At 33.0% G+C, this 24,633-nt stretch overlaps 1 protein-coding gene across 1 annotated transcript in view; it reads right to left on the reverse strand.

The window, feature by feature from the left end:
• Positions 1–24,633, reverse strand: part of HDX (highly divergent homeobox) — a 122,615-nt gene that overhangs the window by 29,610 nt on the left and 68,372 nt on the right. The window contains exons 5-6 of the mRNA XM_010949745.3: positions 12,642–12,788; positions 564–771 (exon numbers count right to left, since the gene is read on the reverse strand). Coding sequence (XP_010948047.1) covers positions 564–771; positions 12,642–12,788 — 355 coding nt within the window. The remainder of the gene's footprint in view (positions 1–563; positions 772–12,641; positions 12,789–24,633) is intronic.

Consider the following 24,633-nt stretch of genomic DNA (forward strand, 5'->3'; position numbering starts at 1 on the left):
GTTAATTAACACATATTTTATCTTATATGTATATCTACTTATATCTTATGCATTCATGACATAACTAAATTTTCTTAATTTTTTGGTATTTCTAGGCTACATGGTTTGTCTGAAGTTTTTCAAATTGTTTCAAATCTCCAAAAAATTTTCCAGTGTATTTACTGAAAAAAATCGGAGTGTAAGTGAACCCATGCAGTTCAAACACATGTTGTTTAAAGGTCAACTGTGCTGTAATTTACATTGGAAATTTGCTTTGGGAGTAGATTTCAGGTGCTCTCACCACACACATACAAAAATGTAACTATGTGAGGAGATGACTATGTTAATCAGCTTGACCACTGTAATCATTTCACTATGTACATGAATACTTAAATATATCGTGCATTTTAAATATATCCAATTATTATGTTAAAGTAGGATTAAAATAAAAATGTGTCTTTCTTGTCAAATGTTTAACCAAATGTTTTGAGGACTTCAGATCTGAAGTACAGTAAGCTGAAAAGCAAGTAAAAATGCATCAAATTCACAAAAGATAAGATCAGGAGGTGCAGGGTATAAAATACCTTGAGAGCTTCCTTCAGACAAACAGATGGATACTTCATCATTTCTGTCATTATCTTCTCCTACTTCAGGACCAGCTTCCTCTCCTGGTGTGAGTGCAGACAAAGAACCAGATTCGGGCTGCTCAGAAAAATCAGCAGGGCCCCCTCTTGGAGGTGGAACTTCAATTCCCATTAAACGATATTTCCTTCTTCGATTCCCAATCCAAGTCTTTATAAGAGAGATACAAGAGGAAGCTTTGTTATCATAGAAAACTTAGCAGTTCTGGCCACTAAAACAATAAATGGATACTACATAAAATATGATTAAAAAATAAATAGATGCCTAGAATAACAAAAACTTACTATTCAATAAGCTAAAATAAAAATAATTATGTTTTTATTCTAAAGTATCTTACTAGTAGAAATGATATTTATCTAAATATTCAGACTTTCAAGCAACATGCAGTCCATTGCAGAACACTTTGTTTTTGTTTTTATTTCTATTTCTGGAGAAAATAATCCACCAAGTATTTCAAAAGAAACATGAATCGGTTCTTTTCCTAAAGGGACTGGGCATGAAGCTCTTAACTATAGTTTATATCCTATTTCCAATCTTGCTCTTTGTATGTGAAAATGTGCCTTCTATTAACTTTGTTTGGCTCCATAATGGTGACCTGGGTATTTCAAGTATTCTAAAATTTCATTTTATTGGATTTAGAATTGAATTTCTAAAATTTTTTATATTAAAATAAATTTTGGGTCATAGGAAGTTGCAAAAATAGGTCTCCTTCACTCAGTTTCCTCCAATTTACATTTTAGACAATTATAGCACAATAACAGAAAGAGGAAATTGATATTGTACAGTATTTGTGTACACTTCCATGTTCGTTATCACTATTCTTCTCCTTCCCACCACCCTCAACCCCCAGCAACCACCAATCTGTTTTCCACCTCTATAATTTTGAGATTATATAAATGGAGTCATACAGCATGTGACTTCAAAAAATTTTTTTTATACTGGCTTTTTTCACTCAGCATAATTTCCTGGAGATTTATTCAGGTTACATGTATCAACAGTCCATTCTTTTATTGCTGAGTAGCAATACATGATACTTGTGTACCAATTTGTTTACATATTCTTTCAACATGTGTTTAACCCTTTACTTGCTGGAGGATACGTGAGTTGTTTCTTATTTTTGGCTATTACAGATAGCCAAAAAAACCTCTATGAACAGTCATGTACAGGTTTTTGTGCAGATGTAAGTCTTCATTTCTCTAGGATAAATGCCCCCAAATGCAATTGCTGGACCAAATGGTAATTGCATGTTTAATTTTAAAAGAAACTGTCAAATTGTATCCATAAAAGTTGTACCATTTTACATTCTTACCAGCAATGTAGGAGAGATCTAGTTTCTTGGCATTCTTGCCAGGACTTGGTATTATGAGTATTTTTATTTCTTTTTTTTCTTTATTTATTCTTATTGATGCATGTAGTAATAGATCATCAGGTTCTTAATGTGGTTTTCCCAATGGCTGGTGATTTTGAAAATCTTTTATGTACTTTTTGCCATCCATATATCCTCTTCAATGGAATGTCTATGTTTTTTGCCCGTTTTCTAATTGTGTGGGTATTTTTCCCTTTACTATTGAGTTTTGAGAGTTCTTTATATAATCTAGAAATGAGCTTTTGTCAGATATGTGGTTTTGCAAATATTTTCTCCCATTTTGTAGCAGATATGAGTTCTTGGTTAGATATATGGTTTGCAAATATTTTTCCCCCCATCTGTAGCTTATATTTTCATCGTTCTGGTCTTTCACAGCACAAAGGTTTTTAATTTTGATGAAGTTCAAGCTAATGCTTTTTTTCTTTTATGGAATGTGCTTTTAGTACCATTTCTAAGAATTTTCACCAAGCTCTAGGTGAAGATTTTCTCCTATGTTATCTAAAATTTTATAGTTTTATTTTTTTAAATTTAAAACTCTGATACATTATGAATTCATTTTGTATAAGGTCTGAGATTTAGGTCAAGGTTCATTTATGTTTTCCTATAGATATCCAATTGTTCCAGCACCATTTCTTGAAAATACTTCTTCCACTGAATTGCTTGTGCACCTTTGTCAAAAATTGACTCATGGTTACCAAAGGGGGAAGGAGAAAAATTAGAAGTTTGAGATTAGCAGATATAAACTACTATATATAAAATATATAAACAACAAGGCCCTACTGTATAGCACAGGGAATTATATTCAATAGCTTGTACTAACCTATAATGAAAAAGAATATAACTCAATCACTATGCTGTATACCAGAAACTAATACAGCATTACAAATCAACTATAGTTCAATAAAAAATTAACTAAGCTGGCCATACTTGTGAAGGGTTATTTCTGGGTTCTTTAGTCTGTTCCACTGATCTATATGTCTATCCCCCTGTCAACAGCACAGTCTTGATTATCATACCTATACAATAAGTCTTGAAATTGGATAGATGGATTTCTTCCACTTTTTTCCTTTTTTTTTACATAGCTGTACTAGCATATTTCCTTTCCATATGAATTTTATAATTATCTTGTCTACATCAACAAAAAAACTTTTATAGGAATTATGTTACACTTAAATATCAGTTTGGGGGGAATTTACATTTTTACTATGTTGGGTCTTCCAGTACATGAATACAAAATGCCTCTCCACTTATTTAGAAATTCTTTGATTTCTTTCATCAGTGTTTTATAGTTTTAAGCATACAAGTCCTGTACATGTTTTGTTAGAGTTATGCCTAAGTATTTGATTTTTTGAGTGATTGCAAATAATATTATACCTGAAATTTCAGTTTCATGTCATGCAATTTTCAAAAAGCTCATTTGTTATGATTAGAGTTTACAACCTTCATAGTTTTGTCATGTGGCTCTATAAAGTAGAATTGCCAAGCCAATCTGCAAGGTGGAAAAAGAATTTTTAAAACCTGTGTATTCTCTTTTAGTATAGAAAGTCATTCAATAGCATTTCATAATTTCAGAACTAAATTTGGTTATGGTACCTTTTTTGTATATTAAGCAGAATTTCTTCTATACAAGATCCACATAAATATGGAGTCACCTTTGATATTCTCTAATGTAAGTTAAAAATGAATAAAGTTAACTTTTACATGGTAAGATTTTAAAAAATGCAGCACAAAATCGAAGAACTATTCAGTTAGTCCAAGAAGACTAATTCTTTATAGTTACTGGGGAGCATTTTCTCTTCAAATTCAGGAAACGTAGTATTGATGTATTTAGCATTCAGTGCTAAATGTGAAACCTGAAACACATAGATTGTTTTGTGGACTCCCAAGTGAAAATTACCCAGTAGAAAAGAAAAATATTTATTGGTATTAATTTTACTAGCTTTGCTAATTTCACACATAGGAGAAATACTAATTTAAAGAGTATAGTTCCATTTCAATTTCCCATTATATGGTCTCATTGAGAATAAACTACTAAAATTGAGAAAAGGTAACGAACTGCAGCTTCTTACTGAAGCTCCATTAAGTTGTCATGTACTTTCTCTATTTCCTTTCTGTAATTATTGATGTTTATCAAATCCTGAATGCAGAAGCTTCTTTTTCATAATTTTAGCTATGGATGGTTGCAAAATGGTGGTGTGGGCAGAAGAAGGACAATATCAGTTTTCTTAGGATGTTTTCTGCTTTCTTTGAGTCAAAGGTTTGGGAAGAGAGAAGAAAACAGAAAGCAAACTAATTTCTATTTATCTCCAACTTCTTTTTCCACCTTTCTTGGGAGAAATGAATGATTATGGAATGTACAGCAATAAAAGTGAAAAAATATGTGATGTGAATATTGGGATTATATGATAATTTATTGCATACTAGGCCTGAAATAGTCCTTCTCTGGGTATTCCTCAAAACTGGAAGGCACCAGGAAAATGATTCTGCATGCAAATACAATGCTAATGGGTTTATTATATTTTCAAAGAATCATAGAAGACGAAAGTAATCTTAGAAGCCAACTAGTCTAAACTTTCATTTAATGTAAAAGTCCCTTCTTCAACATTCTAGGTGGATGGCTATTCGGTCTTTGCATGAAGACTTCAGGAATATGGAACATACGACATTGCAAGGTTCCCCAGTGCAGTTTTTAGATTGCTTTTTCAAATTGCGCTTCTTTAAACTGAATCAGTATCTTTGTCCTATTAATTCTAGGCATTGGTTCCAGCGTGAACTGGATTCACCTTATCCCGAATACCCTCTTGTACATGTCAGCTATCAATAACATAAAGAGTATTTATTTCTGTGTTTCAAATTAAACATCCATACTTTTGAAATATACAATTTTTCAACGATTTTATATGACCCATGATCAAGTTATTTTATCACTCTGGGCCTCAGATTCCTTATCTGAGGAAACTGAAAATTGAGAAAACTGGTTTCCAAATCTTTAGTCTCCTGGATGATCTTTGTTCCTGCAGAGTGCTCATAAATTTATAGACTAATACTGTATCTTTTCCACCAGGTCAACTATATATTGGCAGCACAAATATAGTGGCTATTAAATAGGAGTACTCTCAGGCCCCATAAGCTTCCAAGTACATTTATATTAAAGTAATAAAAAACAATATTCCAAACTGATGTTAGTTTAAACGCATATTATTATATATTTGTGTTCTGTGTAGGATATACACAGAGGGCAGACCTTTTTGTTAAACATTCATTCTTTCGTTCTGCAAATATTATTGAACATCAAGTATGCACTAAGCACTGTTCTAATGCTGATATATGCCTTCATGGAATTGAATTTATAATCTAGTAGAGATATAGACAATAAACAAATAGATAAGAAAAATATAAACTACAAAATTTGACCAAGGGGAAGAATCAGCTAGACTATTTAGCCACAGTGACACAGTGTAGTGAAATGAAATTATTTCCAAATTAACCTGTCATAAGAATTACTGTGGGAAAGGAAACATAGATTCTAAGGTCCTTCTCTGAAAATACTGATTTAATAAGTCTAAGATGGGGTGATCCGTATTTTTAAGAAGTATCCAAGGTAATTCTTATGATGAGGCATACACTGGTGAAGTGCAAATGGAAATAATGTTAGACTGGTAATAATGAGATCTGGCCTCTAATCACTGACTAGATATGTGACCTTGGGAAAGCCATTCTCCTATCTATCCCCATTTCTCTTTTTTCCCGCATTTTCTCTTAACGTAACAATTATGCTTCTTAAACATTTTTAGTGGTTTCCTTAGAGTTTGCAACAGTTACAACAAATTATATGAACATCTTCAAATAACCCCATAATGCTTCATGGATAGTGTGGGTACCTTATAACACAATATTCTCAATTCCCTTCTCCTACTCTTTTTTAGCACCTTTATTGTGGTATTATTCTTGTACAATAAGCTACACATATTTCAGATGTACAGCTTGATGAATTTTGATAGATGTAGACACCAATGGAAACGTTACCTATCTTGATTGTGGTGGTGGTTTCACTGGTATATTCCCATTTCTCTTATATAAAGTAAGAGCATGAAATTCAATCTCAAGATGCCCACCAGCTTTAAGTCAATGTCTATGGCATATAATAGAGAGTTTACAATTATTTATTTTGCACACATATTGGGAGTGGAGGTTTATATTTAATGCAAAAGGCAAGGTTAAAACAGTATAAATGAAAAACATTCATCTATTTAAAGACATTTTAAATCTAGCCATGATCCTTAGAAAATAAACATAATCTAAAATGTTAAAACATACATCTGTTTTTCATGAAATTTACTTGTCTTTCAAAATGTATTTTAAACATTCAAACATGTGTTGTTTATACAGATATTTGACCACACAAGAGGTCGTTTTGACATATGTCCACTATAACCCAAACACAGATGGAAAGGGCAGGCATTAAACTGAACTGCAGAGAGATAGGGAAGGGAACTAACTTTTATTGAGGACTTATGGTGCTTTACACTTGTTATCCACATATATTATCTCAAAACAACCCTCTGTTATATTATGTCCCATTTACTGTGAACTGAAGCACAGAGACATTAAATAATTCAACCATGCTAAATTGCAAGTTCCTTAGGAGAGCTGTGATTTTTTTTCCATGGCACCTAGAAGAGTTCTGGTACATCACAGGTGTTCGGTTCACCTTTGATGAATGAATGAGTCAAGAAATAATAGGCACTAACTTGGGAATGATAATCCAAGTTAAAGAAATATATGTATATAATAATACTCAACGAAGTGAAAGAAAAAATATGCCAAGTTTGTTTCCTAGACTTTTTAGAAGTATAAGCTATAACAAGGAAACAGGAATCTAAAATTTCCAAATTATACCACAAGTAAGGGCTAACTAACTAGACATCCTGAGGCAAAGCTCATTTTGGTGATCAACAACTAAAAGGTCTACTAGACTGTAAAACATCTACATAGTTTCTCCCAAAATCTCAGGAATATATTTATGTGATGAAATATTCTTATTTGGAGTTAATCTATTAAATACCACAGAAGAGGACTTCTTACAACACATCACCTTTTCACAGTTTCTTTCTGCTGTGGGCATGCTGCACTCTTAAAAATCACTAAAAACAAAAGGATAGTAAGCAGTTCCCTCTTCTTTCTTCTAGTAGAAATTTTAACTAGCCATCAGCAAGAAGAAAATGGTAATACTTCCTTTTTCTGTATGTTAGGACTTTCTATAGGGATAAAGGTTTCTGTACAGTATCAATGGCTTTGGTCAAATTTTTTTTGTTCATTTATAGAAGTTTTATTTATAATCATAAATACTGAAAACAATAAAGATGTCTCTCAACTGGTCAATGGATGAACCGTGGTACATTCCGAGTGGAATACCACTGAGCAATGAAAAGGTATGAACCATTAATCTAAACAATGTAGATGAATCTTAAATGAATATTACTAAGTGAACTAAGTGAGTCTATAAAGGCAACATACCATATGATTCCATTCATATGACATTCTGAAAAAGGCAAAACTATTGATGGAAAACAGATCAGAGATTGCCAAATGCTTGTGGAGAGGAAGGGAGTTAAAGAAGTGAAGCCTAGGAGATTTTATAGGGCTATGAAACTATTCTGTTTGATACTATAGTGATGAATAAACAAAACTAGGCATCTGTAAAAACTCATAGACATCCTTACAGCATTAAGAGTGAACTTTATAGGTGCAAATTTTAAAAAATCAATTATGAGACGTGGGGATCCCAGAAAGGAATCCAGACTGTGACAAAAGGATCCAATCTGTATTACAAATGTGTGACATAATGTCACTGAAGGGGATGGGCAGAAAGAAACTGACCTAAGTGACAGGAAATGAGAGTAGCCCGTAGGATTAAAGATGAAGGAAATGCATACAGTCACTGCACTCAAGTTGGCAAATTTTTCCTGTGGGGGTAATGTGTAAAAATTCTGAAATCGCTGTACCTGTGTATTGAGATTAAAAGATAAGTACATGGATGGCATATGGTAGGAGGCAGGTTTCTCACTATTGGAGTAGTAGTTTACAGATAAGCAAGAAGAAAAGTCTAGAATGATCCATGTGTTTATGGACTAGAGTTGGAGTCACCACTATCAACTCATGCATAGTTTAATATAAATACAGATACAGATTGGGTTGCCATAAGAAAATACCATAGCCTGAGTGGTTTAAACAGCAAACATTTATAACTAACAGCTCTAGAGCCTGGAAGTCCAAGGTCAAGGTTAAGTTATTAGTGAAGGCCCTTCTCCTGTTTCACAGAAAGCTGCCTTCTCACTGTATCTTCACATGGTATATAGGGTAAGTTCTGGTTCCTTCATCTCCTTATAGGGGACTTTGGCCATTTTTAACAACAATTATGCTTAAAACCTCTCGGTATCAAAGAGAGTCCTAGCTAGGAACCCTGTGGATATCTTATCTTTCATTTTGGGAGAGTATGTTTTTAGTAATAATCTGTCTTTCTCTAGTCTTTCCTGCAGGATTGGGTCTCAAGGAACCCCTATGACAGTCCACGGAGTCTGGAAGCTGCTGTCATGGCACATGGAGTTTATTAGTATCAGTGGCAGATTGAATACAAACAAAAATGAAAATCTCAGTAGAAAAGTTGGAAGATAAATTTGAGGACATCTTACTGAAAGTAAACCAGAAGAACAGTTTGAAAATGGAAATCTCAGGGTAATAGCTGTGCTCCAGGTGCAGACTAACCAATTCAGTTTGGAGCAGATCAGAAGATTCCAGGAAAAATGTTTTTAAAATGATAAAATTTTTGCATTACCAACGTGTATGAATTATTGAAAGGTTATATGTACAACTAGGGAAAGGTCTGAGGATAAATTAGCAGTAAATACCTAGAAAATTAAGTAAGCAAACACATAAAAATCAAAAACTTAGTAAATAATGAACTCCAAGGAGACAAAATCATGCTATGCAGAAAAGGACAAAAAATAATATTATACTTCATAATTGAACTGTATAAAGCATTTACCTAGTCGTAGTAATGTTAACACTGAATATGAAACTAACCAAAATTATGAAATAATTATACTGGGAGGATAAAAAGAGAAGAAGTATACATGTAGGTGAAAGGATGAATAAAGAGATCTTGAAAGAGTTTTTTAAAAAAATTCCTTGCATTACATACTCAAAACTCAATCAACAATTCCTAACACTGAAAAATCAAGAACTAGCAATATAAACAGATATGAGAGACAGTTAAGTGTTCCCCAATATCTGTCTTCTCCCTTTTACATAACAATAGAAAGTTCAGCTGGGCACATGGCTCCCCAGAACATAACTATATTTGCAGCTTCCCTTGTAGTTAGGTATGACCTTGTAACTAGTCTTTAACCAGTGGGCTGTAAGTGAATATGTCCTGTGGCAGTTTCTGAGAATCCCTTTTAAAAGATAAGGGTACACACTTTTTGCCCCGTCCTTCTCCCTATCTCTGCCATGCTGCTTAGAGCATAAGTGCTTTAATTTTGTACCTCGAGGACAAGGGTTACATAATATGGATGGCAGAATGAAAGGTGGAAGGCGCCAGAGTCTCTGAAGATTTCACAGGGCAGAAATGCCATGCCAGCTCTGGATGTGTACATAGAATTGAAGTATCTCATTTAAGTCATTGTTATTTTGAGTCTTCCACAGACAAACCTAATTCTAATTAATACAGCACATTATTCATAGGTGCAGGTAAATACCAAAGGAATCATCCAAAAGAGTGGAAAGTAGTTGACTCTGGCTATCGGGAAATAGTAGGAGGAAAGGAGTAAGGAATGTTTGTTTTGTAGCAAGTTCTACAGAACTTGACTCCTTAAGCTATGTGCATGTATAACTTTGATTTTAAAAAATTTAAAAACAACAATGACAACAAAAACACATGCTTTGTCTTTCCCTACTCGTGGATTTAGCTTAGGCTCCTCATAACATGATTCCACTCTAATTCCTCTTCAGTCACTTGTGTTCTTTTGCCATTCCTTTTGCTAGACTCCAAAGTTCTTAGAAACAAGATAAGTGTCTAATGCATTTCTACTTCCCTGTTCTTATATATAACACATAGCATGCTGGGTAAATAAAGTATTCATTTGATTTCTCACCTGGATCCTAAAAAAAATTAAAAAGCAAGGCTCTGGACAGGACGGCATTTATTTTGAGAAGCGTATTAATTTTGAGAAGTATGCTCTATGACTTCTCCCTATACTTCTCCCTCTTTCTGCCTTTGTGTATGAGAAAATAATAAATATTTCTTCTTCTGTAAGAGTTCTGTGTTTTGCCACTTGTTCTTTAATAGTACTTCCCTCTTGATCTTCTGGACTGATCCTCCAGTGTGAGCCAAAGCCTACTCATACTTGCTCACAAGAGCCAACTATTAGCCTCTCTCCTGAACTCTGTATTGAATGAGTCATGGAATCAGCCATGACGGGAATGTTTATACCATGTAAATCAACAAATGCTATAAACTAGGGCTTTTTTTTTTCCCCTTAAAAAGCTAGTTGTTAAATACTCACCAACACAATACTGCCACTATCTAAATCTTTTTATAAACATCTTTCAAATGGAATGTAAACTTCAGTTCTCACGACTGATCAATATAATTTTTCAATCTATCATTCATTATGTAATGTGTGAGACATACAGTAGTCCCCCTTTAACTGAGTAAATATCTGAAACCAGGAATAGTATAGAACCCTATATATATTATTTTCTTCCTATGCATACATATCCATATTAAAGTTTAATTTATAAATTAGGTCCAGTAAGAGAATATCCAAATTGCCAGTATCACTACTCTTAAGCTTTGGGGCCACTATTAAATAAAATAAAGGTTACTTGAAAACAAGCACGGTAATACCATGACAGTCAATCTGATAAGCAAGATGGCTATTAAGTGACTAACTGGTGGGTAGCATATGTGGCAGGAATATGCTGGACAAAGGGATGATTCATGCCCTAGGTGGGACAGAGCAGGATGGTGCAAGATCTCATCATGCTACTCCAAACAGAGCTCAGTTTAAATCTTACAAATTGTTTATTTCTGGAACTTTCCATTTAATATTTTCAGACTGCAGTTGACTGCAGGTAACTGGAACTTCAAAAAGTGAAGCCACAGATAAGGAGGAAGTACTGTATTTCAGATCACCTCATGCAATTTTTTAAACAATGTCATTGAGATATATTTAACATACCATACACTCACTCATTTAATGTGTACAATGAAAAGGTATTTAATATATTCACAGAGTGGTGCAACAATTACCACTATCTAATTCCAGAACAGTTTCATCATGCCAAAAAGAAACCCTTTATCCATTAGAAGTTATTCCTCCCTACTCCCAGCCCCTAGCAACCGTTAATCTACTTTCTATCTCTATAGAAGTCCCTATTCTGGACATTTCATAAAAATAGAATTATAAAATATGTGGCCTTTTGTGACCGGTTTCTTTCACTTGGCGGAATGTTTTCAAGATTCACCTATTTTGTAGCATGTTCAGTATTTCATTCCTTTACGTGGCTTTATAATATTCTATTATATGCATATATCACATTTTGTTTACCTAGTCACTTGATAGACATTGATTTTTCCCCACTTTTTGGCTATTATGAATAATGCTGTTATGAACATCCACATATAAGGTTTTTTAAACATTTTTTTATTGAATTATAGTTATTTTACAATGTTGTGTCAATTCCAGTGTAGAGCACAATTTTTCAGTTATACATGAACATACATATATGCATTGTCACATTTTTTTTTCGCTGTGAGCTACCACAAGATCTTGTATATATTTCTCTGTGCTATACAGTATACTCTTGTTTATCTATTTTACATATGCCTGTCAGTATCTACAAATTTTAATGGACATATTTTTCATTTCTTTTGAGTATATACCTAAGGGTGGAATTGCTGGCTCATATGATAACTCTAAGTTAAAAAGTTTGATGACTGTTTTCCAAAGTGGCTAAAATACTTTACATTTTCACCAGAATTGTATAATGGTTCCAATTTCTCATTTGCCTTTTTTATTATAGCCATCATAGTGGTGTTAAGAGGTATCTCATTGTGGTTTTGATTTCCATAATGACAAATGATGTTGATCATTTTTGTGTATTTATTGGTCATTTGTATATCTTCTTTGGATAGATGTCTATTCAAATCTATTGTCCATTTTTAAATTGCATTATTTGCCTTTTTTATTACTTAGATGTAAGATTTCTTTACATACTCCAGATACAGTTCCTTATCAGATATATGATTTGAACATATTTCCTTCCATTCTGTGAATTATCTTTTTCCCATTATTTTTGTTTAAAGAACCTCATACAAGTTTTTGTTTGTTTGTTTGTTTGTTTGTTTGTTTGTTTGTTTTGCTGGATGAGCCAATATTTTTTCTTTTCCTTTTTTTTTATTGAAGTATAGTCATTTTACAATGTTGTGTCAATTTCTGGTGTACACCATAATAGTTCAGTCAGACATATACATAAATAAATTCTTTTTCATATTCTTTTTCATTATTTGTTACTACAAGATACTGAGTATAGTTCCCTGTGTTTATGACACTCATCAACCACAATATGAAAATTATTGGAAATGTCTTACCCGAACTATTTCACAGTCCACATTTAATTCAGTTGCAACTGCTTCAATTTTCTCTCTACAAACAGAACCAAGGCTGGTCATACCATTGTCCCAGTACTTCTTAAGGGTGGCTAAATCTCGATCACTGAACTGAGTGCGGTCTTGTAGCTGTAAAACACATTTTTAAAAATTAGAATAATTAAAGGAAGAATATAATAGAGAGGATCATCAAAATGATATGTACTAGGTTACTTTCAACACATAATAGTAGCTAATTAATCTCACAATCCTTACTCTATGTTCCCTCGTTCTGAAATGGGTATTTTCCATGGTATTTACTTCTATGACATGAAAGTATGCTAAAATAAAATAAGCAAAAAAAAATTTAACTGATAGCAGTTAAGCAATGTTTATTTTAAATGGTTGTAATCACACAAATTATACATGTAATTATAGAAAATACAAATATATTTTTAAAAGAAAAGAATTTAAATCACCAATAATCCTAGAAATAACACTTGTTAATTCTAGTGTATATTCTTTTAAACTTATTTTTATGATACATTTAATCACATTCACACTACATATATTTAAAAAATAACAGGATCATGTCACTATGCTGCCTTTTGATAAGTTAATCAAGATTTGTCATACGTAGGTCTCCTACTAATGTTATGATTAATTAAAAGAGTAAATAAGAGAAACGTAAGAAGATAATTTTGCCCTAAGAGAGCAATCATATTTATGGATTCAGAAAGTTTCAGAATAAGCCTATCTTTTTTGTTCTTAGGTTTTTTTTTTAATCCAATAAACTATGGATTTTATATATTGTCTTAATCCAGTGAATCTTGGAGGCATCCCTAGGAAGTAAGTTAGAAGCATGATAAATAATGACCTCCATTTGCTGGTAAGGAGTCAGGAAAAGAAGGGTCAAAGGATTTATTCAAGAGGGTGCAGAGAGATCACAGCAAAACTAGAAATAGAAATATATCTGATTTTCCTAGTACCTTTATCCCTAGGATGTCCCTGATTATCTCAAGGGGTAGTCAAAAAATCCAAAAATTAACTTTAATTAAAAAATATATGTCCTGCAAAATCCTGTATTATGTGTGCATGTGTGTTTGTGATGAGAGAGTGTAAGTGACAAAAGCGAGAGAGTGAGAGAAAAAGAAAGCCTGTGAGAGGGAGTTGAAGATAAAAGTGACAAATCATGTCATGAGGTGTGAGGTTCCATTGCTGCTTTCTGCCTAAGAATAAATGATCTGGTCCCAACACAGAGGTTAGACCTCAAATCCTTCCTAGACATAAACTGCTTTCAACATCTAATTTCTAACTGAAATTTTAAATGGAACCCTCTCCTAAATCAGATGCAGGTTACAATGGAAAATAATGAATACAACATATAAACCATGACAATTAAAATGGTTATCATAGCTAAAACTGATAAAATACTAAACAGCAGGTACAAATTTGTTTTAAAGTTACAATCTTTTGCAAAGGAGTTTTAGCTATCAGGAGGAAAAGCAGTACATGAATTCTCAGATTACTACCAAGAAAGTGAAGTTAGATTGTATAATGTCTCTTCATAAGACATGGAGTACAGTTTTTTTTGTCTGTGTTAACCAATTTCCTTACCAGTTAGACCTATTCTTAAAAAGACCTCTGAAATTTGATATAACACTGTAAAATTGTTATAAATCAATAAAAAATGTTAAAAAAAAGACCTCTGATGAGTAACATTTATTATAAGTACCAGTACTAAATTACATGTTTCCAATAAAAGAATCAAAATATGTCATCCAAGTTTTTTTAATCAAGTGGAATAACCCTCAAGTTATTTATAGCACAAAAATCTCATTAAGTGTCCCTCCTATATTGATTGTACAATAATTGTGAGGTTAAAATTCTCAAAACAGAGAGAAAAATAAATGGTGGTATGGTTCTAGGTAGGTTCAAATAATTCATCATAACAGCCAGCATAAATATTCCCATATTTTTCTGTTGCACCAAATTCTCCACTGCAAGCTAGCCTACATTATTGTCAGAATGGAAGGAATAATGAACAGAACACTGAACATACTCAGCCAATTAATTTGTAATTCATTTAGAGGACATCCAAAGCTGATTCATCCCTTAAATTGAACTAAATAAAACCTGATTTGATTTGTTAGGAATGTGCTGGGGTCTTAGCATTAGCAATGCTGAAGGCGACCTATTATGACAACGCTTATTAAGTAGAAGCTTATGGGGGAAAGAGCAGTTATTTTTAAAGCTCCTAAGAGCATATTTTAACTAAGGAAATAAATAAGGTAATAAAAATCAGTTAGCATTAAAATTGAATATTCTTCTAGAGAAGGAAAAAAAGGTGGAAGCAAAGAAGAAGGTGAATTCTTCCCCAAGGAAGCCTGAAGTTGAAATCAGTTTTGTGTTTGTATTGGACTCTAAAGCCACTTTCACTTTACAAGGCATCCCTGAGCCTTAAGTGGGGAGGCCATACTAGTCAATTATCTTGCTGCTTTTGTGAAGGGTAACATTCCAGCAACTCTGGCAATCAAGGTGCAAGTTGAGATCTGGCCCATGTGACCAGACAATTGTGTTGATTTCACTTGGATTATATTACAATACAACAGAAAGAAACTTTCTGGCCTCTTCACCAGCCTCAAGGACATTTCTAGGAATTTAGTTCTTTGCTTTTCTTTTAAAAATAAAACTAAGTGACAAAACTCTGATGTTGGGGAGAAGAGTTTCCAGTTTTAAGTATGCATCTTAGTTAAATGTGGAATTGATTTATATATCTGTACTCAGAAGCAATCCTTTTGAAATGAGAACTATAGAAAATTTCTAACTCAACTAACACTTCCCTCACTCCCTCACCTTACTCCCTCAGTTTTCTATATGCTGTGCACTACTCTGCCCTATCCTGATCATCAGTCCAGACACTAACCCATGCTGTTGAGATTTCACACTTGTTATGTGAAAGTTTGTTCATCTTTTCACCAGATAATGGGCTGCTTAATAGGAGGCATCATGCCATTTTACTTTTATTTTTATGAAAATAAAATTTTCATAAAAATAAAAGTAAAATTTTGTAAAAATAAAAAGTAATTATGCACTTGATAAAAAAGTCAATCAGAAAGGTGTAAAATGAGTTATAGTCTCTCTCCATTCCTTACTTACAAACACCCAATCCTGACACCAAAGGCAATCATTATCAATAATTTCCTGAGTAACATTCCAGGATAAAAATGCATATACACTTAGAAAAAAAAATCAATGATGATATAAACTTAATTTTTTTCACTTAGTATATCTTGAAGATCTTTCTATATCATCACATACAGTTTTACTTCAGTCTTTTTAACTGTTGCATTGTTCTCCATGATACGGACACTATACAATTTACTAATGTGACTTAATTATGTTATCTAATTTAGTTATCTAGTCATTCTGGTACATATCTCTTGCTTTATATTTGCAATTATATATGATGGGAAATTACTAGCCATGTGTTTTGACCCCCTCCACCTCTTCCAGTTGACAAGGAATGGATTCCTGCCCTAGAGTTATGGGGATTGCCAAACAAACAACTCCCAACACTAGACAGATGAAATCAACAGTAGTGTATTAATTACATATACTCACAGCTTGTAAGAGGAGAAAACTGTATGCCATTCAGGGCTACATGGGAATTCTACTTGGAAACAGAATGAGCAAGCAGAGGCTGTGGTGTAACCCCTAAGGGTGGTGAAACCCCTATTTCCCACAGAAGGATGTGATTGACTTGTTTGAATCATTCTGTGGGCTAGCACCCTGCTACTGAAGCTTGCTATTCAAGGATAAGCAGGCACTGTGCCTGATCTCCCTGCTAAGTTGTTGTTTGAATATAGTACTTTATCTGTAGGAACACGATGGTAAAGGGAACTTGTAGCTGGGCCATCATTCAAGATCCTTTTGTCTTTCCCCAGATGTCAAGACACATATAAGATGGGGACTTAATTTTAGGTCTTATAACGAAAATGGAATTGGTGAGCCAAAGAGTATGTGTGCTTAATTTTTTTGTAAATATAGCCAACTTTCCCTTGGACAAAGGCTGAAATGTATGCTAGTTCCTATTTTCCTATATCTTTGTCAGTGCTAGGTATTATCCAACTTTATAATTTTTGCTAGTTTCTTGAAAAAATGACATCTTGTTGTTTTGATTTGTATTTCTTTAAGAACAAGTGTTTTTATATGCTTATTTGCCATATGTATTTTTCTGAGAAATGCTTATTTAAAGGATGATGCTTTTCTTTCCATTTATTATTTTTTTAATTGGTATGCAACTGGTGACCAGAACTGTGCTAAACATGTTAGATATCTTTTTAGCATGCAATGATATTTTTAATCACATATAATATATTTTCCATGATTAGCAATGCATTGCCCTTTTAAACTATGGAAATAACTTTTAGAAAATTTAATGATTTACAGATAAACCATTCCATTCAATTTATTCATTGATACAATATCTACCCCCAGTGAAAATATCTTCTTATCTATAAGAGATTGAATATGAGGTCCTCAAAAATAATCCCCTCTTGTGACTCCTGGGTGAAAATTTAATTTGACTGATTTTTTTCCAAATCGTGGTGAAACACACATAAGAACTACCATTTTAACTATTTTAAGTGTACAATTCAGTAGTGTTAAGTACACTCACACTGTTATACAACCAATCTCCAGAACTTTTTCATATCCATTAAACAACAACTTCCCATTTCCTCATCTATTCAACCCCTGGCAACTACCACTCTACTTTCTGTTTCTATGAGTTTGACTACTCTAGATAGCTCATATTAGTGGAATGATACAGTACTTGTCTTTCTGTAACTGATTTATTTCACTTAGCATAATGTTCTCAAGGTTCACCCATGTTATAGTATGTGTTAGAATTTCCTCCCTTTTTAAGAATGAATAATATTCCCTTTTAGGTATATACCACATTTGTTCATCAATGCATCTCTTGATGGATATTTGGGTTGCTTCCACATTTTGGCTATTGTAAATAATGCTACTATAAGCATTGGTGTACAGGTATCTGTCTGAGTCCCTTCTTTTAATTTTTTGAAGTATATGCTTAGAAGTGGAATTTCTGGATCATATGGTAATTCTATTTTCAATTTTTGGACGAACCATCATATTGTTTTCCATAGTGGCTGCACTATTTTACATTGCCACCAAGCATTCTAATTTCTCATTATGCTCACCAACACTTAGTTTTTTTGTGTGTGTGTTATTTTTTTTTTAAATAGAGCCATGCTAATAGGTAGGAGGTGACATCTCATTGTGGTTTTGATCTGCATTTTCCTGATGATTAGCTATGTTGGGCATCTTTTCATATGTTTGTTTGCCATTTGTATATTTTCTTTGGTAAATGTCTATTCAAGTCTTTTCAAAAACCCATTTTTTAAATCAGGTTATTTGTTTTTCTGTTGTTGAGTTGTAGTTTTTTATACATTCCTAATATTAACCTCTTATCAGATAAGAGATTTATCTTTTAGATTCTGAAAATTTCTAGTCCTTGAATTTCTGAGCTATATTTCTGTGATGATTAATTTTATGTATCAACTTGGCTGGACCATAGGGTGCTCAGACATTTGGTCAAACATTATTCTGGGTGTATCTGAGAGGGTGTTTCTGGATAAGATTAGCATCTGAATCAGTAGACTGAGTTAAGCAGATTCCTTCCTTAATGTGGGTGGGCCTCATCCAATCAATTGAAGACTTGAATACAAAAAAAATGGCTGAGTAAGGGGGTATTCCTTCCACCTGACTGAGCTAAAACATTGGCCTTTCCTAGCCTTTAGATGAGGACCGACACATTGGCTCTTCTTGGGTCTGGATCCTGCTAAGCTTACGGACTGGATCTTGTACTATCAATTGTCCTGATTCTCAGGTCTTTAAACTTGATGTATATATACACACACACACACACATATACTGTCATACTGTCTCTCTTATCCCATGTAAATATAAATTCACATATATACATATATCTTAGTAGTTCTGTGTCTATGGAGAACCCTGACTAATATAATATTTTTATAAACCCAAGGCCATTTGTACTTTAATCTTGAGAAGAACTCACTTCCGTTTTACATTATAGATGTCTGGGCATGGGATACTGTAAGTCTTTAGCCCTAGGAGTACTGTCATCCAAATCCTTGACCTAGGATCTTTCTAAAGCCACCATATATGAGAATATATTGTCATTTTTGTGTCACTCTTTTAGAAAGATCAACAGCCAACTCTAGAGTTTAAACTGACGTTATCTAGCTAACATTTTACTTGTCACACATGCAGTTTCAAACACAATCTTCTGCTACAGGAACATGATGCAAAATACATCAGGCAGAAACAAAGCTTCTTTCTACTGACAAGCAGAAGTGAAGCAAAAACCTCTATTATCATAGCTAAGCTTAAAAACATTGAAGGCAGATAACTAGACTTTTTAAGGAATTCCCTGGAGAAACTGACTCATCCTCTTTGGAAAGAATCAAATAAGTTTTTTATTTTTTTTGCCCCTCTAAATTTAGCAGGCAGTAGTCTCAACACAAAATGAAAGAGTTGATGCTAAGCCTCTATGTACAATAGCAAACTTGCTGAAAACAAAACAAAACACAACACAATCTCACACCATGATGCCCACCACTTTATTGTGCATACAAAACTTCCTTTCTCCAGCAACAAAAATTAAAAGCCAGAGGCAGCAGAAATTCTGATTGTGTATATAGTAAGGGCTTAGACTTGGTAACAAGTAGTGAGCTGCAATTTTCCTCCAAAGTGCAAAATAGTGGGAATTGTGAAAGTCCTGTATTTTAATCCTAACTCTGTCTCTTCCTAGTCGTGGGTAAGTGACTTAATCTCTGAGGCTTAGTTTCCTTATCTGAAAATGGGAATAATAATAGTCTAGGATTGTTAAAAGGGCTAAAAGAGAAAAGCCATATAAAACAAATCATTCTCATAGAGGGATCCAATGCACTTTAGTCTCCCTCTGACACCTACCCAACCCACACACGTACCTCTATCCTAAACAGGAAGAAAGTACACAGTGCTATTAAGGGGAGACTAATTTGAAAGAAGAATTACATATACCTGAGGAAATAATCTGCTCTTGTAGAAAAAAAAAATCAGCAGTAGCTGGGCATGCTTGGAATTTGCTCCAGCTTCTTTGTGAAGGGCATTTCATCTTGTCTACTTTTCCCTACTTTTAGAAATTTCACATTTTCATATATTCAAATATATTCATATATATATATATTTTACTATTTATATTTTAGTCACAATTCTTATGGAACACAGATATCACTTGGATGATAGCATATGAAAAAGGTCTGATTTCCTGTCTTGACAGTATCATGTCACCAGTCAGAAGGTCTTCTAGGGATCCCCCTATGATGGCTGCTCAGGTTCGCATTTGGTACTGCCAGCTATTATGTGCTCTCTGAGGAACTTTCCTTGTTGATTAAATTAAATATTGGGAGTCCAATACCCTGAAGGAAAGTTCTGCAGCCGAAGGGCAAACTGCTGCCAGTTCCTTCTGCAGTATGGCACCTGGCCAGCTGCCCATTTCTGTCACTTCTACTGCTAACTTCCTACAGTTCTACATTGGCTCTATTTCTCCATTATTTACTTAGTAACTTATATAATTAGGAAGAAGTTAGTTAAAAAATAAATCAAAATAGGAATCCCACATCAAAATGTAACTTAAAAGCAATCTATTATTGATACAATAAAATAAGCCTGTAGATGTCTTGGAATGTTCAGATCTAATAAAACAGCAGCCACAAGGACAGACAGGCGAATATGGGATCATAAAATTAGACACAAAGAGGGTAAGCATAGTAGCAAATCAGGTAGTGCAGCACTGAGGAAAGCTTCCATAATTTTTCCTTACATATCTCTCACAATCTTAACCCAATAGCAGAAACTGCTGTTACATTTTTCAATGTTAAGTACATTTTGGGCATCATAAATAGATATCGTTATGCATATCCACATTTAATATTCAATTTTAAGACATACCTAATGAAAATAACTTTTTGCAAAACCTTAAGTGAGGAGAAAAATCAGTGGTAAACTTTCTACTAGATGGGAGATTTTTGTCAGCCAGTCAATCAACATTATTGAATATCTACTGGATGATACATAAGTACATAGCTGTATTGTTTGTAAGTTTACATTTGCTGCCACTAAAACTCATGTGTGGCTAAGGATTCTGTAATATAAGCTTGAACTCCAGCAGACTTTTGCCATTTAAATTTTTTTTCTTTAATCTCATTGTATTTTACAGGTTCGTTTCTGTTCTTACAGTCTTTTTAAAAATATTTTTATCTTACTGAACTAAGGCATAACATAGATCTAAAAATGAGAATTATTATAAAATGTGATTAAACTCCAAAAGGTTCATCAGAATGTACTATTTTTAACTCAGTGTTCTTACCTGAGAAGGGGAAAGCTTCTACAATGAGTATAAAACAAATAAAATCATGATAATTAGACATTTGATTGGCAGCATGTGAGAGACAAGACAATTTAATTTAATAAAATATCTGTATAACAGTAAATTATCCTGCCCCTCACACTACTATCCTAAAACCCCTCAGGTGAAATGAAAAAGTCCATAATTACTTTGACAACTGCATTTAAAATACTTAGGCATTTAAATGACAGCATTCAGAGAGTTAATGTCATTAAATTGCCCAGACTTAGACCTATTTTTCTTGCATTAAAAATATGTCATTTAAAAAACTTATTCCTAAAGGCTGATGTTTTGAAAACAGATTAAAACAAAACAAAACAAAAACAAGCCCATAAGCATTTTCTAAAGAATAAGACTTAACTTAGGGGAAAACCATGGCTGTCCCTAACCTACTCAAGTGTGAAAAAATGAAGAACAGAGCTATTCTGCGGAATAGCACAATATATTAAAAATCCAAATTTATGTGATTACTGCATTGTTTATTGAAAACATTGCTTTTAAATGGGCTTTGTTCCATGTTTGGAAACACCAGAGTCTGCTAGGTAACGTGGATAAGCAAAAAGATTTAGTTTCTGAATTTTGACCCTTTGAACATGATGGGTAAATAATATGTATATTAAAAATAAACCCAAATTACAAGATACATTTGAATCATTTAGAAACTATCTTTAAAAAAAGAAAAAGAATCTTAAAATAGTTTTTAATAACCAAATTAAGTTGTGATCATTTTGAAAACATGAACAATTATGTAAAGTTTAAAAGTGGTATATATAAGATAAAAAGGCAGCTTTCTTCTCAATTCTGGTCCCTCCTAATCTATCTGTAGAATGATGCCATCCCCAACCGGGAAGAAAAACTTCTGGGAATGCAGACTTACCCTAGCAAATGTTTAAAATTAACATGAATGTTTAAAGATGACTGAAATTAAGTCACCCAGAGGGAGAAGAGACTGTTCCTAGGTAATTTTATAATATTGCACATGAATTTTGAAACCTGATGTCATATATGATAACATAAACCATAACTAGAGAAATTTGCACCCAGTCCAGATCTAAAAACAGCTTCCAAAAGAATGTACATTAATTTATTGCATTCTGTAGGTCAAATTGAAAAAACCTCAAGTCTATTGTAATTTTATATTAATGTGCATTGTATGCAATTTTCACTGTTAACTTTAGTAATAAGTACTAAAAATGGTAAAAGTCATTAAGACCATATGTTTGACTATATTACTGTTGTTATTATTTTGTTAATATTACATTCTGTCCATAGAAGCATCAACCATCCCAATGTCCATTCACACATGCATCTATTTCTAAAGCATACAGTCCTATAGACTCTTAAAACAATCTGATTGATAAGTGTAATAACTGATTATATTTTTTCCAATAAATTGTTAACTTGTGGTTGATATTAACTAAACTTATTGTGGTTATAATTTCATAATATATACATATCAAATCATTACAGATGCTTTCAAAATGTATGTATTATTCTGGGACTAATGCAGTGTTATATGTCAAATATGTCTCAATAAAACTGGAAAAAAGAAAATAAAAAATAAATGTCATTAAGGCAATAATTCATATCCAGTTTTACTCTGTTCTACGTTAAATAAACTTTTACAAAAAGTTTTTAATGAGTGAATTCCTGATTCCAATGCTGTAGGTTAGTAATCTCTGATGTGCTTGACTTGTTATGGTATAAATATAAATATTTTTTGTCATATTCCAAACATTTGCTTAGCTTTTAACAAGAAGCTAGTAGATGGCAGAGACTGGAGGAATTAGCTTTCCTTCATATAACAGTTAGCATAGATTTCAGAGCACAATTCTGAGGCATGTGGCTCACAGAATTGCAGAAAAAGCAGATCTTTAGCAATTTCACAGTTCAGGCTGGACAATTTCAAAACTACCCAAGATAAATAAGTAGTAGTATTCAACTATGTTTATCCAATGTACAAAAGGAGGATCTGTACAAGTTATCAGGATATTTTAATTTGTGATAAATTTTGCAGTCCTCTGTACTTAAATTGTAAGTAAAAGAATAAAATAATTGGCTTAATGATTTTTCATACAAACATTCTCTTGCATAGGAAAATAGCTTAGCCAGCTAGTCAGAAGAAATTCATACCTTTGGGAAGCTTAACAGTAAAGTATTTAAATAGATATTTGTCTCATGGCAAGACTTAAATCTAAAATGTGGATATGTGTTATTGGTTAAAGCAGATAAATATAGAACTTGACAACTACTCTGCAATCAATTTAACTTGATAGGCTGAAATTTTGTGCAATGTATTGCAGATATTACGCATATCTCTATAGCCTTCTGAGGAATGGGAAATGGAACTACACAGCGTAAAGCCTTTTTAAACCAGCTGCTTCTCATAGCAATATGTGTTTAAGATTCATAAATGTCTTTGCATGTCTTGATAGCTCATTCCTTTTTATCACTGAATAGTATTCCAATTCTATTCAGTGTACCAGTTTGTTTATTTTGCTTATTGAAGGACATCTTTGTTACTTCCAGTTTTTGGTGATTATGAATAAAGCTGCTATAAACATTTGCATGCAGAATTTGGGTAGAAATAAAATTTAAATCAGTTGGGTAAATACCTAGGAGCGTGATTGCTGGATCATATGGTAAAGACTATGTTTAGCTTTGTAAGAAACTGCCAGACTGTCTTCCAAAATGGTTGTACTAATTTACATCCCCATCACCAATATAAATGAGAGTTCCCGTTGCTCCTTGTCAGTAATTGCTATCTTAGCATTTTGGATTTAGACATTCTAATGGATGTATAGCCTTTTAACCTAACACATATACAGTAAAAAAATCACATGGAATTTTCACACTAAGGACACTGGTACTTTGCAAAAATATTCTTGTATCAAACTTTTCCCACCAAATATCCTCTAAAACTATAATTTTATATTTGAGCTTAAACATGTGTTTATGCTAAAATTTATGCTTGCTTAGAATATGTTTTTAAAAGTCTGGAACTATTTGCTCCAATATGACTTTGAGAAAAATCACAGTAACTAACTCATTTTATCAATCACCTTAGAATACAGTCTTTGCTATCTGCATACAGAAAATGCTAGACTCTGGTGAAACTTCCCAGTGACTGGTTTTGAAGCATCAAGCAACTGTAATCTAAATAAGCAATTTGAGAAACACTGAGAGATTAAAAAAAATGTTAAATATAATGTCCTTCGTACTTTTTCTATGAACACTAAAAAAGAGGGGACTTGGATGAAGATGATCAAAAGGTACAAACTTTCAGATATAGGACAAATAAATATTGGAATGTAATGTACAACATAATGACTTTACTTAACACAGTTGTATAGTATATTTGAAAGTTGTTGGGAGAGTAGATCCTAAGAGGTGTCATCACAAGATAAAAGCATATTTTTTTCTTTCTTTTCTTTTCTTTTTTTTTTTTTTGGTATCTATATAAGATGATGGATGTTGCTTAAACTTACTGTG

Source organism: Camelus bactrianus, chromosome X (assembly GCF_048773025.1).
Source record: "Camelus bactrianus isolate YW-2024 breed Bactrian camel chromosome X, ASM4877302v1, whole genome shotgun sequence".
Lineage (NCBI taxonomy): Eukaryota > Metazoa > Chordata > Mammalia > Artiodactyla > Camelidae > Camelus > Camelus bactrianus.